Here is a 16,881-nt window from a genome sequence, read left to right on the forward strand (position 1 = left end):
TTAGTAGAGACGGGGTTTCACCGTGTTAGCCAGGATGGTCTCGATCTCCTGACCTCGTGATCCGCCCATCTCGGCCTCCCAAAGTGCTGGGATTACAGGCTTGAGCCACCGCGCCCGGCTGCGCAGGATGTTAGGTAGCCCCTAAATCCTATGTGACTGCTGTCTTTATAAGAGCAGAAGAAACAGGGAGACAAGAACACAAGGGGAAGATGGAGACAGAGATTTCAGTGATCCAAGCCAAGGAACGCTGATGATTGCCAGCAACCCCCAGAAGCCAGAAGAAACAAGGAAGGATTCTCCCCTCCAGCCTTCAGAGGAAGGCATGGCTCTACTGACACCTTGATTTCTGGACTTCTAGTTTCCAAAACTGTGAGAGAACAAATTTCTGTTGTTATAAGCCGCCTGGTTTGTGGAATTTCTTAAGGAAATCCTAGGAAGTGAATACACTCTGGAATTATATATAAGTAACAATGATGGCTACCTGTTATTCAGAGGATGAGAGGATGTGGGGAAGGTGGGAGGAAGAGTTTTCACTGTAAAGCTTTTTTTTTTTTTTTTTTGAGATGGAGCCTCGCTCTGTTGCCCAGGCTGGAGTGCAGTGGTGTGATCTCTGTTCACTGCAACCTCTGTCTCCCGGATTCAAGTGAGTCTCCTGCCTCAGCCTCCCGAGTAGCTGGGATTACAGGCACATGCCGCCACACCTGGCTAATCTGTTATATTTTTGGTAGAGACAGGGTTTCACCATGTTGGGTAGGCTAGTCTTGAACTCCTGACCTGAGGTGGTCCACCAACCTCCGCCTCCCGAAGTACTGGGATTACAGGTTTACAGGTGTGAGCCACTGCACCCAGTCTAAGCTTTTTATATACATTTAAAAAAAAAAAAACTGTTTTGGTTGGGCATGGTGGCTCAGGCCTATAGTCCGAGCTACTCCGGAGGCTGAGGCAGGAGGATCACTTGAACCCAGGAGGTCAAGGCTGCAGTGAGCTACAGTCATGCCACTGCACTCCAACTTGGGTGACAGAGTGAGACTCTGTCTCTAAAATAAATAAATAGTCTGGTGTGGTGGCTCATGCCTGTAATCCTAGCATTTTGGGAGGCCAAGGTGGGCAGATCACCTGAGGTCAGGAGTTCGAGACCAGTCTGGCCAACATGGTAAAACTTTGTCTCTACTAAAAATACAAAAATTAGCTGGGTGCGGTGGCAGGCACCTATGATCCCAGCTACTTGGGAGGCTGAGGCAGGAGAATTGCTTGAACCTGGGAAGTGGAGGTTGCACTGAGCCGAGATTGTGCCACTGCACTCCAGCCTGGGCAACAAAGCAAGACTCTGTCTCAAAAAAACAAAAATAAAACAATAAATAAATAAGTTTTTAATCACATGAATGTAATTACCAATTCAAAAAGCTAAATAAATAAAGGACTTTGGAGTATCTTTCCACCCTTGAGTCTGAGATCCATCTACCCGCTGGGCCACAGCCAAACCCATCGAGGAGAGCTGATGCCCTGCAGCCCCATTGAGCCGAGGCCACCTGTCCACGCGCAGCTTTGGCCCACGTGATGGGGAGGATGGGAACAGATATACTGGGAGGATGTGCCCACCAAGGGCCTCTCAACTTCTCCTGGAAAATGATCATATTCCCTGGGCCTTGCCAGATCCCGTTCATTCAGTCCTTTCCTCCCTCTGCTCACGGACCAGGGACAGAAGAAGCAGCAGACCCCTACACAATTTCCCTGCACGTCCACACCCTGCTGCTTCAGCTCCAGTTCTGCCTCAGCTCCTGCACCTCTAGCTACACGGGTGCACCTTGTCCTTCACCTCTGGGCCTAAGCACATGCTGTTCCTTCTATCTGAGCTGCTCACCTCCCCCACTTGGCCTGGCTCACTCCCTTTGGGCCTTCAGGTCTAAAGCAGATATCCCCCCAACTTTTTTGTTTTTTAGAGATAGGATCTCACTCTGTTGCCCAGGCTGGAATGCAGTAGTGCGATCTCCGCTCACTACAACCTCCGTCTGAGGTTCAAGAGATTCTCCCACCTCAGCCTCCCGAGTAGGTGGGATTACAGGTGCGTGCCACCCCATCCGGCTAATTTTTGTATTTTTTGGTAGAGGCAGGGTTTCACCGTGTTGGCCAGGCTGGTCTTGATCTCCTGGCCTCATGTGATCCACCCACCTCGGCCTCCCAAAGTGCTGAGATTACAGGTGTAAGCCACCGCTCTGGCCTAAGGTAGGTATCCCTTATATCAGTTCATTCCACGAATCTGTACCGAGCATCTACTCAGTGCCAGGCCCCAGTCACTAGAGATACATGCAGAACTGATGAGCAGGAAGCCTGCACCAACCCCTCCAGGCCCCAGTTACAGCCCTTCCTCACATGTTTCCACTGGTGTCTTCCGCTTCCCCCATCACACTATGTTGTTATTGCCAGGAAACGTGACTCACCTTCCCCTTCCTCTCCAAAGACAGAGATCGATTCTGCCAGTTTCAACTAACTTGGAGGGGCCTGCCCCCAAACCAGTGCTTGGGACATTTTTGTGGCATGTATACACCTCAGGATAGAAGGCAGGTGAATGCATGGCTTCCAGGATGGGAGGCAGGTGAACAACAGGGTGACCAAGTCCCACCCCCACCTGCAGCTGGGTCCCCGCCACCTGCTCACCTTCAGAGAGACGTCAGCTAGGATGTGATGGGGCAGCTGCGAGTACATGAGTCCCAGGCCCACGATGGCCTCCAGCTCGCCCAGGTCGGCCGCGTGCTCCAGGTGGAAGACAGCCGACTCCCGGTCCCACTCCTCGCCCTTCTCGCAGAAGCGCCCACCCTCGTGGTAGCGCACCATGGCCAGATGGACCTGCCACACAGACTACAGTGTCGGCCTGGCTGTTTGGCAGGCCAAAGCCGCACCCAAGACCGCCCAGCCAGCCTGCAGGAGGAAGTGATTAGCAGAGGAGAGGCTGGAGCCGGGGGGCTCCAGGTTAGTGCAGACAGGGCTCCAAAATGGGCATCGCCGATACCTTCCCCAAAATGGACTTCCCGATTTTCTTTTCGAGGTCCAGAGCATTAAGCCTTTGCACTTCCAGGGCCACGGCCGAAGCCCTCGGCAGGTGGAGGCGGGAGGAGTTGAGGAGATTCCACTTCTCTACACAGACCTGAAGGGAAAGAACCGGCCAGAGAAGCGAGGGGCTGGGGGTGGACGCAGCATGACAGCTGTCAGCAGCCCCTACTACACAGGAGCCTGGCTAGAGGGAGAGCGAACCCTCATGATGTCAAAGTTTATTGGCCATATATGGCTCCAAATTTTTTTTTTTTTTTGAGACAGAGTCTCACTCTGTTGCCCAGGCTGGAGTGCAACGGCACAATCTTGGCTCACTGCAACCTCCACCTCCCAGGTTCAAGCGATTCTTCTGCCTCAGCTTCCCGAGTAGCTGGGACGACAGGTGCATACCACCATGCCTGGCTAATACGGTTTCAATTTTAATCATCCAAATTCCATCAGCTCATGCGTTCAAGAGCTAGTGGAACAGATTTCAGCAGCTCAAGGAAGCGTTTCCCCGTCATTTACCAATCTGGATTTGGTTGGGGGGGGTTGACCCTAAACCACCCCCCTTTGCCAGCTCCTCATGTAAGGCACCAGAAGACTCCCACTTCAGACTTTCCAGCAAATCCCCTTGCTTTCCTCTGCAAGTCACCACAACGACATGAGCAACATCAGCAGGGTGCTTTAGGAAATGGGTTTAAAAAACACATCATTTCTCCTGGCCAAAGATGCCCCATCCAAAGGCCCTTGCAGGATACAGCCAAGCAGCTATGTGTGTGCACGTGTGCATGCTAAACATCTTGCAATGCACAGGGCAGCCCCCTCAACAAGGAACGATTCAGCCCAAAATGCCAATAGTGCCTCACTTGAGCAACCCTGTTCCATACCTAACAGAGAAGATCCTAATCTGGCTACAAAATGCCACAGGGTAAATAATCAGTGTTCTTGGAGATGCCAGAGTCATGCCTGTGGTGGAGGTCAGGGAAGGCTCCTGGACGAAGGGCCCTGGGGTCCAGGCTTGAACAGCAGGTAGGATTTGAAGAGAGATAACAGAGGGGGATAAAGGACCTTGCAGGTAGGAGAGACTTGCCTTAGCAAAGGCTTCAAAGGTGGGCGGTTCAAAGCATGTGAGGGAATCACTTAGAGGGGTGGGTGGGGCACAGGGCTGGTCTTTCCCAGATGTGCTGATGCTTGTTAGACATACAAGCAAGGGTAACCTAGGGAAAGTTGCTTAAGAGCCCGGTTTTCTCATACATAAAACGGGGATGAGAGTAACATTAGCCTGTCTTTCTGGGTGATTGCAAGAAGGAAATTGATTACCGCAAAGCGCCTTCATGGCAGGCGCTTAAGACAGGAGCCTTAGCTGTTGCGATTTCCCCTCCAGGATGGGGCTGTCCTGTTCTTCTCTAATCCTCCCCACAAATCCCCCAGCATCCTGTCCTGCAGAGGTTCAAAGAGCATTTGCCCAGGGGATTTGCTGCTTTGCAAAATCTTCCTTTAGCACATGTGCCAGACAGATGCGCAGGCAGCAGAGATATGAGACAGAAGAAACAGCAACAGAGACTGGAGGAGGCAGGGAAGCGGTGGTGACAAGGGTGCCTTGGGGCGCATTACCCGTCCGCAGCTGCCCAGGCTGTCTTCGTCAGACTCGTACTTCCGGTTACCGTTTGAGTGGCCCTGAACGGAGGAAGAAATTACAGTGATCCAAAGCGCAAGGCTTCTTCCCAGGAACCTCTCCTGAGAGCTGGTCCAGCCCTCCTCCCTGGAACCAGCCTGGCCCTCGCAGGTGACCCTTATCTCAGAAAATTGGCCCTATGTTCCCAGGTGACACTGGAACCCTTCTCTGCCAAGCAGAATGAATGCTGGGTCACAGGCAGGGATGACATGCTGGTGCAGCCACAGCCTCACTGTCCCCCTCCCTGTGTGAGCAGGTGGAACTGACTTGATGGCGCAGGATCCCAGCACAAAGCCACTGGGGTAACAGGCTCCCGTCCTACTGCGTGTTTAGTTTATATTTTAATTTAGACATGGGCCTTGCTCTGTTGCCCAGGCAGGAGTGCAGTGGTGCAATCAAAGCTCACTGCTGCCTCAAACTCCCCAGGTTCAAGCAGTCCTCTTACAGTGCCTTCTCAAAGTGCCAGAATTGCAGGTGTGAGTCACCAGGCCCAGTCATTTTGCGTTTTGCGATTTGTTTTGTTTTTGTTTATGTTTTTTCGAGACAAAGTCTCACTCTGTGGTTCAGGCTGGAGTGCAGTGGCATGACCTCGGCTCCCTGCAACCTCCACCTCCCAGGCTCAAGTGATTCTCATGCCTCAGCCTCCCGAGTAGCTGGGACTAGAGGAGTACACCACTGCACCCAGCTAATTTTTGAGTTGAGACGGGGTTTCACCATGTTGGCCAGGCTGGTCTCGAACTTCTGGCCTCAAGTGATCTGCCTGCCTTGGCCTCCCAAAGTGCTGGGATTACAGGTATGAGCCACCACGCCCAGCCAGCATGTTCTTTATTCACAATCATAAAGCTGAGATTAGAGGTGTCCCAGCAAGACAGGCCTTGATGTGCACGCTCCATTTCAGCACAGGGTAACACCTCTAAGTGGCAGATACTGTCTGAGGCCGCCCTCACCAGGATGCTGCTGGGAGGCTGCCAAAGGAAACTGACCTCCAAGACCCTCCTCCCCGGGGCCTCACAGGATCCTGCCAATGAGTGGGTCTAGCTATTACCCAGGATCCTCTCTGCTCAGCAGCCTCCCACTTCACCATAAGATTTGTCAGCCATCATTAGCCTTATATCTAAGCCTCCACACTTGCCCCATTACTGGTCCACATGATCCTGTTTTATCTTCTCCTTTGCATTTATCTTTATCTGACATACTCTTTTATTTTATTTTATTTTTAATTTTATTTTTGAGACAGAGTCTCACTGTGTCACCCAGGCTGGAGTGCAGTGGCACGATCTTGGCTCACTGCAACCTCCGTCTTCTGGGTTAAAGCAATTCTCCTGCCTCAGCTTCCTGAGTAGCTGGGATTACAGGCATGCACCACCATGCCAGGCTAATTTTTGTATTGTTAGTACAGATGGGGTTTTGCCATGTTGGCCAGGCTGGTCTCGAACTCCTGATGTCAGGTGATCCACCCACCTTGGCCTCCCAAAGTGTTGGGATTACAGCCATGAGCCACCGTGCCCAGCCTGAAATACTCTTTATTAATTTACTTGTTATCTTCTCAGGACCTACTCATATTCCCCCTCCAAGAAGGGGAGTTTTCATTTTCCTGGAGGATAAATGAGGCAACAGGTGACACTGGTCTCATTTCCTGGGGGTTCCTTACATGTTCTCGGGGCTCAGGGTCATCCAGCTCACCCCGCTTCTCACTGGGGTATCCACTGTCCCCACTATTTTCAGAGTCCTGTGGAGAGAAGATGGCTTTAGGGTCCTAGTGGTCTCCTGAGCGCCTGGCAATGGTTACGACATCTGGACACCCCAACCGTTGGCTTTCTCCCCTCTGTCCCATTACCTAACACCCTGCTCCTGCTGTCCCTTGCCGACTGGGTGACAAGGGAACAGTATAAGGTAACAGTAAGGACCTTGGGCTCTACAGTCAGACGACCTGGGCTCAAATCCTGGCTTTCTTTCTTGCCAGCTGAGTCCTTGGGTCATTGTTTTAACTTCTCTGAGCATCAATGTCTTTAGCTATGGGATTCATTATAGTCCCTACATCAAAGGGCTGTGTGGGTGAAACCCATTGTTACATTCTGAGAGTATGGATCACAGGAAGTGCTTTACTGAGAGTGACTCACCCATTTCACAGGCAGAAAAACAAAGGCCATGACCCACGGACAAAAATATAGCATTGGGAACAATATTTACTATAAATAAGCCCTCAACCAAAACCACACAGGTCACCTGGGCATATTTATTTATTTTTTTTGAGATGGAGTCTCGTTCTGTCACCCAGGCTGGAGTGCAGTGGCACGATCTCAGCTCACTGCAACCTCCACTTCTTGGGTTCAAGTGATTGTCCTGTCTTAATCTCCCGAATAGCTGGGACTACAGGCGTCTGCCACCACGCCCGGCTAATTTTTGTATTTTTAGTAGAGACGGGGTTTCACCATATTGGCCAGGCTGGTCTCGAACTCCTGAACTTGTAATCCGCCTGCATCGGCCTCGCAAAGTGTTGGGATTACAGGCATGAGCCACCGTGCCTGGCCTACTTGGGCATTTGTTTTTTGTTTTTGTTTTTTTCGAGATGGGGTCTCACTCTGTCGCCCAGGCTGGAATGCAGTGGCGTGATCTCGGCTCACTGCAACCTCTGCCTCCCAGGTTCATGCCATTCTCCTGCTTCAGCCTCTGGAGTAGCTAGGACTACAGGCACCTGCCACCACACTCGGCTAACTTTTTATATTTTTATATTTTTAGTAGAGACGGGGTTTCACCGTGTTAGCCAGGATGGTCTCCATCTCCTGACCTCGTGATCCGCCCGCCCCGGCCTCCCAAAGTGCTGGGCATATTTTTTATTCTCCCAGGTCTGAGTTCTGTTCTGAAAGGGAATCTGGTATAATTTAGAATCTCTAAAACTTCAGCCATGTACCTACCAACACTGAATTATAGCCCTCTCTGCATGTCACCTGCACGATTAGTAACAGAATATTTTTATTTCCTTCTTTATCTTTGTAAGAAGTTTTTCTTTTGTGTGTGTGTGTTGGGGGGTGGGGGGTGGGGCAGGGTCTCACTCTGTTGCCCAGGCTGGAGTACAGTGGCAGGATCTCAGCTCACTGCAACCTCCACCTCCCAGGTTCAAGCAATTCTCTTGCCTCAGCCTCCCAAGTAGCTGGGATTACAGGCACATGCCACCATGCCTAGCTAATTTTTATATTTTTTGTAGAGATGAGGTTTCATCATGTTGGCCAGGCTGGTCTCAAACTCCTGGCCTCAAGCAATCTGCCCGCCTCAGCCTCCCATAGTGCTGGGATTACAGGTGTGAGCCACCACACCCAGCTTCTACTAAGACTGAGTCTTGCTTTGTTGCCCAGGTTGGAGTGCAGTGGTGCAATCTCTGCTCACAGCAACCTCCGCCTCCTGGGTTCAAGAAATTCTCCTGCCTCAGCCTCCTGAGTAGCTGGGATTACAGGCGCCTGCCTGTAGTACCCGGTTAATTTTTGTATTTTTAGTAGAGATGGGGTTTTGCCATATTGATCAGGCTGGCCTTCAAATTCCTGTCTCAAGTGATCGACCCGCCTTGGCCTCCCAAAGTGCTGGGATTACAGGCGTGAGCCACTGTGCTCAGCCTCTACTAAAAAGTTTTTTTTTTTTTTTAAGACAAGATCTCACTCTGTCACCCAGGCTGGAGTGCAGTGGTGTGATGATGGCTTACTGCAGCCTCTGCCTCCCAGGTTCAAGAGATCCTCCTACCTCAGCCTCCTGAGTAGCTGGGACTACAGGTAAGTGCCACCATGCCTGGCTAATTTTTGTATTTTTTTGTAGAGATGGGGGTCTTATCATATTGCCCAGGCTAGTTTCAAACTCTTGGGCTCAAGTGATCTGCCCACCTTGGTCTCCCAACCTACTGGGATTATAGGCATGAGCTACCGTGCCTGGCCAATTTTACTAAGAAATATTTCAAACACACACACAAGCATAGAGAGTATTATAATTTGCCATAATATACATTTGTGAGAATGCAAATAAGATGCCTTCAGTTTCTTACCACCAAGTCAACCCAAAGCTGCAGGAAATGTTCTGTTTATCTAACGGGAGAGCTAGGTGTGAAGAGCTAGAACACGTGGCTTACTGTGCTATGTGTTACACATCTAAGATCCAGTATGGGGGCTCTATAGGACAACCAACACATGTGGGGTCAAACCAAACCTGGGGCTGAGCCTGGCATTTACTACAAGATTGCATTGTTGCTGATTGGGAGTCCCTCTTCCCTAACCATCTCTGGGAACTGCAAGGGACCCACCTTTTCTCAGAGGAAAGCTCAGCCTTGGGCTGGAGGCTGACATTCATCTGCATCCTCCCTAATTCCCCCATCCTATGCCTTCCTGGCAGTGCCTGGGCTGGGCTGCCCACCTCCAAAGCTGAAGATTCACTCTGGGAGTGAATCCACTTCTCCTACCCCTGCCGGGGTCTGAAGCCTGCAGCCTCCCTCCCTTCACACTCACCCGGTGGTTGTCTAGATGATCATGGTCTCTGGATGCCATGTTATCGAGGTCACTGAACACTGGCCAATCTGGGCAGGGAGAAACAGACATCATGTCCTGGTTCCACTACTGGAACATGCATTAAGACCAACCCATGGCATAGGGCAGCCCATACCTGCCACCAAGCCATTTTTTTTTTTTTAAGCTTTAAAGAAAGGCACAAAAAAGGAGAATGTTATCAGCACCTGGAGGTTAAAGTTCTTCCTTGAGAACTTATTCTAAGTCTACTGTTTGCCAGCTGCGTGATTCTGGCCAAGTGGTGCCACCTACGTGTGTCCTCAGGGTTGTCACAATGCAATTATCCTTGTAATGTGTTTTTCAGCATATGTGCCTGGCCACCGCTTGGTCCTCAATAAGATGCAGTTGTGAAGGAAGAAAAGACATTTGAATATTTGGGGCTCAAGAAGTGGGCCTCGGACAGCTTCAAAACCAACCATCTCCAGCTGGGGGTGGTGCCTTACGCCTGTAATCCCAGAACTTTGGGAGGTCGAGGCAGGTGGATCACCTGAGGTCAGGAGTTTGAGACCAATCTGGCCAACATAGTGAAACCCCATCTCTACTAAAAATACAAAAATTAGCTGGGTGTGGTGGCATGCACCTGTAGTCCCAACTACTCGGGAGGCTGAGGCAGGAGAATCGTTTGAACTCGGGAGGTGGAGGTTGCAGTGAGCCAAGATCATGCCACCACATTCCAGCCTGGGTGACAGAGCGACACTCTGTCTCAAAAACAAAAAACAAAAACAAAAAAACACCAACCATCTCCTGGGGGTTCCCTATCTCTGTCTCGTGTCCTCTACAGTCAAATCTGTCTGCCTGTTTTTATAACAGGCACTGTTTGTAAGAACAGTGTTTACATTTTTAAATGGATGACAAAAATTAAATTTCACCATCTATAGAGTTTTACTGCAAAACAGCCACGTCCAGCCATTTAAGTATTTTTTATGGTAGCTTTCATGCTCCAAATACAGAGACTGAATGAGCTGCAAAGCTTAAAATATTTACTCTCTGGCCTTTCAAAAAAGTCTGTTGACTCCTGTTCCAGACTATTCTGAAGACCTTCCAGTGGAAACATGTAAAGGGCTTCTTTAATGTTTGATACTAAAATCTTTCTCTCTTCCAAAGGTATCAAAATGAGAAAAATTAAAAAACTAAATAATAAAATCTTGCTCTCCTGCTCTGAGTCTGCTTCCGCTTACACTTTCCCTGAATACATGACTTCCATCTCTTCAGGCCAACACCCTGGGGTCAGTCTTGCCTCTATCCTTTCCTACAAACTCTCGTCTGAATCATCAGCAAACTCCGTTCTTTCAGCATCAGAAATAACGATCCTGTTTTTCTCCTTTTACCCATTAATATCACGTTCATAGCTTTTCTAACATTGAACAATCCTCAGATTCCTGTGAAATCCCTATTTAACTGTGACAGGTGAACCTTTTAACATAGTACTATTTTTATTTGTTAATATCTATTTAGATTTTTTAAAAATCTATTTAGATTTTGTTGTTGTTGTTCTCTCTCTATACACAAAAATTTTAAATAAGGTTGGGATATAATTTCCTTTTTTGGTATGTCAAATTTATTGTATGAGTTTTGCTGGTTTCATAAAACACACTGATAAAAGTTACTTTGTTTCCTACAATAGGGGTTGTTTTTATAGCACTTGGATGATCTGTTTTGGAAGTTCACTCAATGAAACTCACCTATAAAATCACTGGGGCCATGAACCTTTTTGATTAGCATGTCTGATTTTTCTAACATAAATGAAAGCCAGTTTAGTTCTGCTCTACCTGTCCCCTCCAATCACAGTGACTAAGGACCGAACCGTCACTCACGGAGGTGGTCTAGCTTCTGGCTGTGTGGTGTGGCCGAAGATGGGGAAGAAGGGAGAGAGTCGAAGGTCACATCGCTCATGTTCTCATCTCCAGAGTTCTCTGAAAGGGGACGGAGCAGGGGTGGCCGGCTCCCAGAGAGGGTCCTTACTCGGGGGCTCCCACATTTTTCCTCTGTTCCTCTCAAGATGGTCTTGGCTGATTGCTGGGGACATTAACAGGGATACTCATGTCACGCACACACCCTCTAGGAAATAAAGGGCTCTTCCTGTTGTTCCTTCTAGCCCTGAAACCCCTTCACCCACAGCTCCTAAACATGCCTGTTTAGTAGCTGATACATTGTCTTAAAAAATAAAAAAGCAGTAGGGGATTAAACCTAAGGCCAAGAAAGGGCATCTGGAACAGAGGCTCAGAGGACCTGCCAGCATCCCCTAAAGCACTGACCACATTCCACAGCCCAGAGCTGGAGAAAGTATCCCACTCTATGTCCAGCATCCCAAGCTGGTCTTTGCAGCATTCTCTTGTCTCTGGTCCAAGTAGCAATGGGAGGGATAGGAGTTATCTTGGTGAGGTGCCTGGAGAGCCAGGTCTAAGACTCGTTCAGTCATTTGTTAATACATCACACAAACACACACACACACCACACACCTTCTCACTATCTCCACGTGCCTGTTCCCTTCACTCTGGTAAAAAAAAAATGGGCCCAACCTAAGCAGATACCAGCTGCTCTACTGTAAGGACACTCAGGAGGACTTTGTGCACCGAGCTGGAGAGGACGGGCTGGGGCATGGGTGGGACAGATGCTTCCAGCCTGGTATTCGTCAGTTAAGCACTGCTTGACCTGGCTGTCACCACATAGGGGAGCAGGGCTTGCTTTGCGGGTAGCAGAAGGGCCTGCCAGGCCAAGCAGGGTCATACTGGGCACCCACCAGCAGCTTGGTGTTCTGATTCACCGCGTCCCTCTCTCGGGGCGAGAGGTCAAAGGGAGCAAGGCCCATGCTCTCGCAAATCCGGTTGCAGGCATGAGAGTAGAAGAAGAGCGCCATCCCACGGACACCTGTGGACAGAGCGGGGGTGTCTGGAGTGTTGCTTTGCTCTGTGACGGGGGACAGGCAGTGGTGGGCCTCATACACATGGCCAGGGCAGGTATAAAACGTGCCAAGCTGGGAGGCATCAGCCATCCAGGCTCCCGTCTCCATGATCTTGAAAAAGCGCATACAATGTCTCAGCCTGTTTCCTGGGCTGTACAAAGAGCTCAGAGGTTTTAGCAGGGAGCGTGGTTTCTGCGGAAACAGTCCGGCTTTCCCCACCTACCTAGGTTGCCGTCTCCAAAGTCAGTGCCCGTCTCTGTGTGGATCTGTGGGTCAGTGTAGAGATCCCCAACTCCCTGGATGTCCACCACTATCAGCTGATGGCCGGAACGCTCAAACGTGAAGTGACTGAAAGCCTACGGGGCACAGGAAGGAAAATGAGATGTCAAGAGACAGGCTGAAGGCTGTGCAGGCACTGGCCACGCCTCTGCCCATGCTGAGGGGCTTTCTCTGCAAGGAGTTATATAGAGGAAAAGACAAAGGAAAAAGGCCTCTTCAGTTGGGCAGGGACCTTGAGCTGCAGGTCCTGTGGCCATCTTAGGTGACAGAAGCTATCATGGGGTGACGGGTGTCTCGTTACAGTCTCCTTCTGAATGTTCCAAGAGGCTTCTCTGGGAGTGAGACTCCAAGCCCACAGGGACCTTCCTCTTTAGGGGCTGAGCCTGGCCAGGATCTCACCCCAAGGGCTGTGGTGGGCAGAGGGTGGTGGTGAGCCCGGGCCTTACCTGCGGCGTCAGGCGGATGTTGTCATCACGGACAAAGCCAGAGTTGGAATTGTACTTGATGTACTTGCCCTCGATGTAGTGCTCCAGGTGGAAGAGGGGCTTGCCCGGTCTGTCCCTCAGCTCGATGATGCACATCTGCATGATGTCCACCTGGTGGGATGGGGAGTGGGCTCAGGCGGGAGGGCCCAGGCACACCTCCTCTGAGAAATGGCAAGGGGAGGGCTGAGAGGAACTCGCCTGCGTGGGCTCAGATCCTGGCTCCATCACTTACTAGCTCTCTATTGCCAGAGCTCCTGGTGATGCCCAGAATCTAATCTCCTCTTTTCCTTTCATTTTTTTTTAATTAAAAAATATATATTTTTAGGCTGGGCACGGTGGCTTACATCTGTAATCCCAGCACCTTGGGAAGCCGAGGCAGGTGAATCACTTGAGGTTAGGAGTTTGAGAACAGCCTGGTCAACATGGTGAAATCCTGCCTCTACTAAAAGTACAAAAACTAAGGCTGGGTGTGGTGGCTCACACCTGTAATCCCAGCACTTTGGGAGGCTGAGGTGGGTGGATCACCTGAGGCCAGGAGTTCGAGACCAACTGTGGCCAACATGGTGAAACCCTGTCTCTACCAAAAATACAAAATTAGCCAGGCATGGTGGCACATGCCTGTAATCCCAACTATTTGGGAGGCTGAGGCAGGAGGATTGCTTGAACCTGGGAGGTGGAGGTTGCAGTGAGTCAAGATTGCACCACTGTACTCCAGTCCTGGGCAACAAGAGCAAAACTCCATCTCAAAAATAAATAAATAAATAAATAAATAAAATAAAAATTAAAAAACTAGCTGGGCGTGCTTGCATGTGCCTGTAATACTAGCTACTCAGGGTGTTGAGGCAGGAGAATCACTTTAACCCAGGAGGCGGAAGTTACAGTGAGCCAAGATCACGTCACTGCACTCCAGCCTGGGTGACAGAGTGAGACTCTGCCTGGAAAAAAAAAAAAATTTTATTTTAGAGACAGGGTCTCACTCTGTCGCTCAGGCTGGAGTGCAGTGTCATAATCATGGCTCATTACAGCCTCGAACTTCTGGGCTCAAGTGATCCTCCCACCTCAGCCTCCCAAGAAGCTAGGACTACAGGCGTGTGTCACTACACGTGGCTCATATCTAAATTTTTTTTTTTATAGAGACGAGGTCTCACTATGCTGCCTAGGCTGGTCTTGAACTGGCCTCAAGCAATCCTTTTGCCTTCCAGCATCCTCCCAGAGTATTAGGATCACAAGCTGCAGCCATTGTGCTCAGCTCTGTTTTCCTTTGAGGTTTAAAAGGGTACACAGCCACCCACTAGGGACGATATTGCTAAGCTTCCCTTGCAGCTAAGTGTGGCCACATGACTGTGCCCAGCCAATGGGAAGTGAGCATTGTGATGATGTAACTCCAGCCTGCCCTGTAAGGTGGACTCTGCTTGGGAGCCAGAACTGATTATGTGGTCACGGCAAACCCCTGAGGGGATGGCAGAGAAAAAAGACCAAAGGAACCAGGTCTCTAGATGGCTTCAAGGAGATGAGGCAACAGCCTACCCCAAGCCACCCACCAATGCAAGACCTCCACACAAGTGAAAAAGAAACCATTTTGTGTCTGCACATATTGTGGGTCTGTTTGCTAGGCAACTCAGACTATGCCTTACTGTAATACTGTGAATTTGAGCACATTTCTGAATTTCACCTCTCTGTGCCTCAGTTTCCTTACCTGCATAAACAGGGTCTCAGACTCAATCTGTAAATTAAAGTTATTGATGCAAAAAGGAGCCAGGCAATGTTTGCTTTTATTTTTTATTTTATTGAGACAGAGTCTCACTCTGTTGCCCAGGCTAGAGTACAGTAGCACAATCTTGGCTCACTGCAACCTCTGCCTCCTAGGTTCAAGCAATTCCTCTGTCTCAGCCTCTTGAGTAGCTGGGACTACAAGCACCCGCCATCATGCCTGGCTAATTGTTGTATTTTTAGTAGAGACAGGTTTTACCATGTTGGCCAGGCTGGTCTTGAACTCCTGACCTCAAGTGATCCACCCCCCTGGACCTCCCAAAGTACTGAGATTACAGGTGTGAGCCACTGTGCCTGGCCACTCATTTTATTTTTATCAGGAGCTACAATTCTAGAGAAATATAAACCAACCTCTAAACAGCAGAAATATAAACCAACCTCTAAACAGTTTTCTCCCTGCAATGGGAAATTATAGGGAACTTTGACATTCCTCGCTTTTTTTTTTTTTTTTTTTTACAAAGTCTATGTTTAATTTTGTACACAGAAGAAAATGTATAAAGAGTGCATATGGTTTGTAAAGTGGAGTAGGGGAGATTAGGGACTGTAGCTTGCACCTCTTGCCCTGTTACACAAGGACTCATCCTTGGTCCCCATGTCCCCCTCAATGCCACTTCCTGGGAGGATTAGGTCCAGGTTTCCCAAGGAAAAGACCATCCGCGGAGAGTGGGTCACCAGACATGCAGACAACAGCTGCAGAGGCTGAAGGGATCCTGATCTGAGAGGTGAGAACTTGTCTCAAACGAGGACTCAGTTGGTTCTGAGAACCGGCCTGAGGGGAAGGCAGGGAGGGCAGTTCTCAGAGGGTTCTGCCCCAAAGGCTGGTTCCATCCCTACGAGGAAACTTACAGCAGGGCCACCTGCTCGGCCAGAGGGCTCCCTGGGCGGGGGCAGTGGCACAGCCACGGTGGACAGCCAGGACCTCCTCAAACAACCACGTCCTTCTCCCTCCCTTAAGTCAACCACATTATTACTACTACTACTACTACTACTACTACTACTACTACTACTACTACTATTTGGGGATGGAGTCTTGCTCTGTCACCCAGGCTGGAGTGCAGTGGCCCAATCTCGGCTCACTGCAGCCTCTGCCTCTCATGTTCAAGTGATTCTCCTGCCTCAGCCTCCCAAGTAGCTAGGATTACAGGCATGCACCACCACGCCTGGCTAATTTTGTATTTTTAATAGAGATGGGTGTTTCACCATGTTGGCCAGGCTAGTCTCAAACTCCTGACCTCAGGTGAGCCGCCCATCTCAGCCTCCCAAAGTACTGGGATTACAGGCATGAGCCACTGCGCCCGGCCTACCACATTATTATTTACTGGACACCTAGGCGCTAGGAGACAGCAGTGAACAACATAAAATAAAATCTCTGCCTTTAGGGGAGAGAAGCACCTAAAATACTAACTAAATGAATGGCACACTAACTGCTCCAAAGAACAGAAAAAAAAAAACCCCAGAATGATGTGGCAGAGGTGACTGGGGTAGAGGGACCGCTTCTCAGGGTGGTCTGAGATGGGCTGGCTGAGGTGACACAGGATCTGAGACCTGAACTACAAGGAGCTAGACATGCAAGCATCACGGTGACACGAGATGCCAGCCAAGCCCACAGCCAGGGCCAAGGTTTTGGGGCAGGAACAAGCTTGTGGAGGAAGAGAAAGGAGGCCAGGCTGGAGGGCCGCGAATTGCAGAGGAAGCTAGAGCCCCCCAAGGTGGGGACTGTGGCTTCTTGTGCCTGTCCCAAGTATGCTTCATCAAGGGCCCTGCCAACAGCAGGTGCTCAATAAATCCTGCACACCCAGGAGACTGTGCCTTATACGTAGGAGATGCTCAAGCTGTGGGAAATCTGAGCTATGGGCTCATGCAGGGCAGAGGCATGGATCCTTCCTCAAATGCCCAAAGGCAACAGGGAATTCTGCTTGGCCTCAGTCACTCATCACCCTAGGGACTCAAATGAAGGTGCCAACCTAGCAGGGGGTTGAAAAGCCTGCATTTGAGCCCTGGCTCCAGCTCTGCCTGGTTGGGCAAGTCATTTAGCCTCTTTGAGCCCGGGGTCCCCAAAGAGCGGACATAGTATCCAATCTGACACGGTTTGGCTGTGTCCCCACCCAAAGCTCATCTTGAATTGTAGCTCCCATAATTCCCTGGTGTTGTGGGAGGGACCTGGTAGGAGATAATTGAATCATGGGGTGGTTCCTCCAT

At 50.0% G+C, this 16,881-nt stretch overlaps 1 protein-coding gene across 1 annotated transcript in view; it reads right to left on the minus strand.

Annotated features, from left to right (window-relative positions):
• Nucleotides 1-16,881, minus strand: part of EEF2K (eukaryotic elongation factor 2 kinase) — an 85,088-nt gene that overhangs the window by 16,843 nt on the left and 51,364 nt on the right. The window contains exons 7-15 of the mRNA XM_025371195.1: nt 12,874-13,023; nt 12,372-12,504; nt 11,987-12,114; nt 11,061-11,262; nt 9,190-9,257; nt 6,357-6,434; nt 4,645-4,707; nt 3,008-3,142; nt 2,656-2,844 (exon numbers count right to left, since the gene is read on the minus strand). Of these exons, the coding sequence (XP_025226980.1) occupies nt 2,656-2,844; nt 3,008-3,142; nt 4,645-4,707; nt 6,357-6,434; nt 9,190-9,257; nt 11,061-11,262; nt 11,987-12,114; nt 12,372-12,504; nt 12,874-13,023 (1,146 nt within the window). The remainder of the gene's footprint in view (nt 1-2,655; nt 2,845-3,007; nt 3,143-4,644; nt 4,708-6,356; nt 6,435-9,189; nt 9,258-11,060; nt 11,263-11,986; nt 12,115-12,371; nt 12,505-12,873; nt 13,024-16,881) is intronic.

This window comes from Theropithecus gelada, chromosome 20, assembly GCF_003255815.1.
Source record: "Theropithecus gelada isolate Dixy chromosome 20, Tgel_1.0, whole genome shotgun sequence".
Lineage (NCBI taxonomy): Eukaryota > Metazoa > Chordata > Mammalia > Primates > Cercopithecidae > Theropithecus > Theropithecus gelada.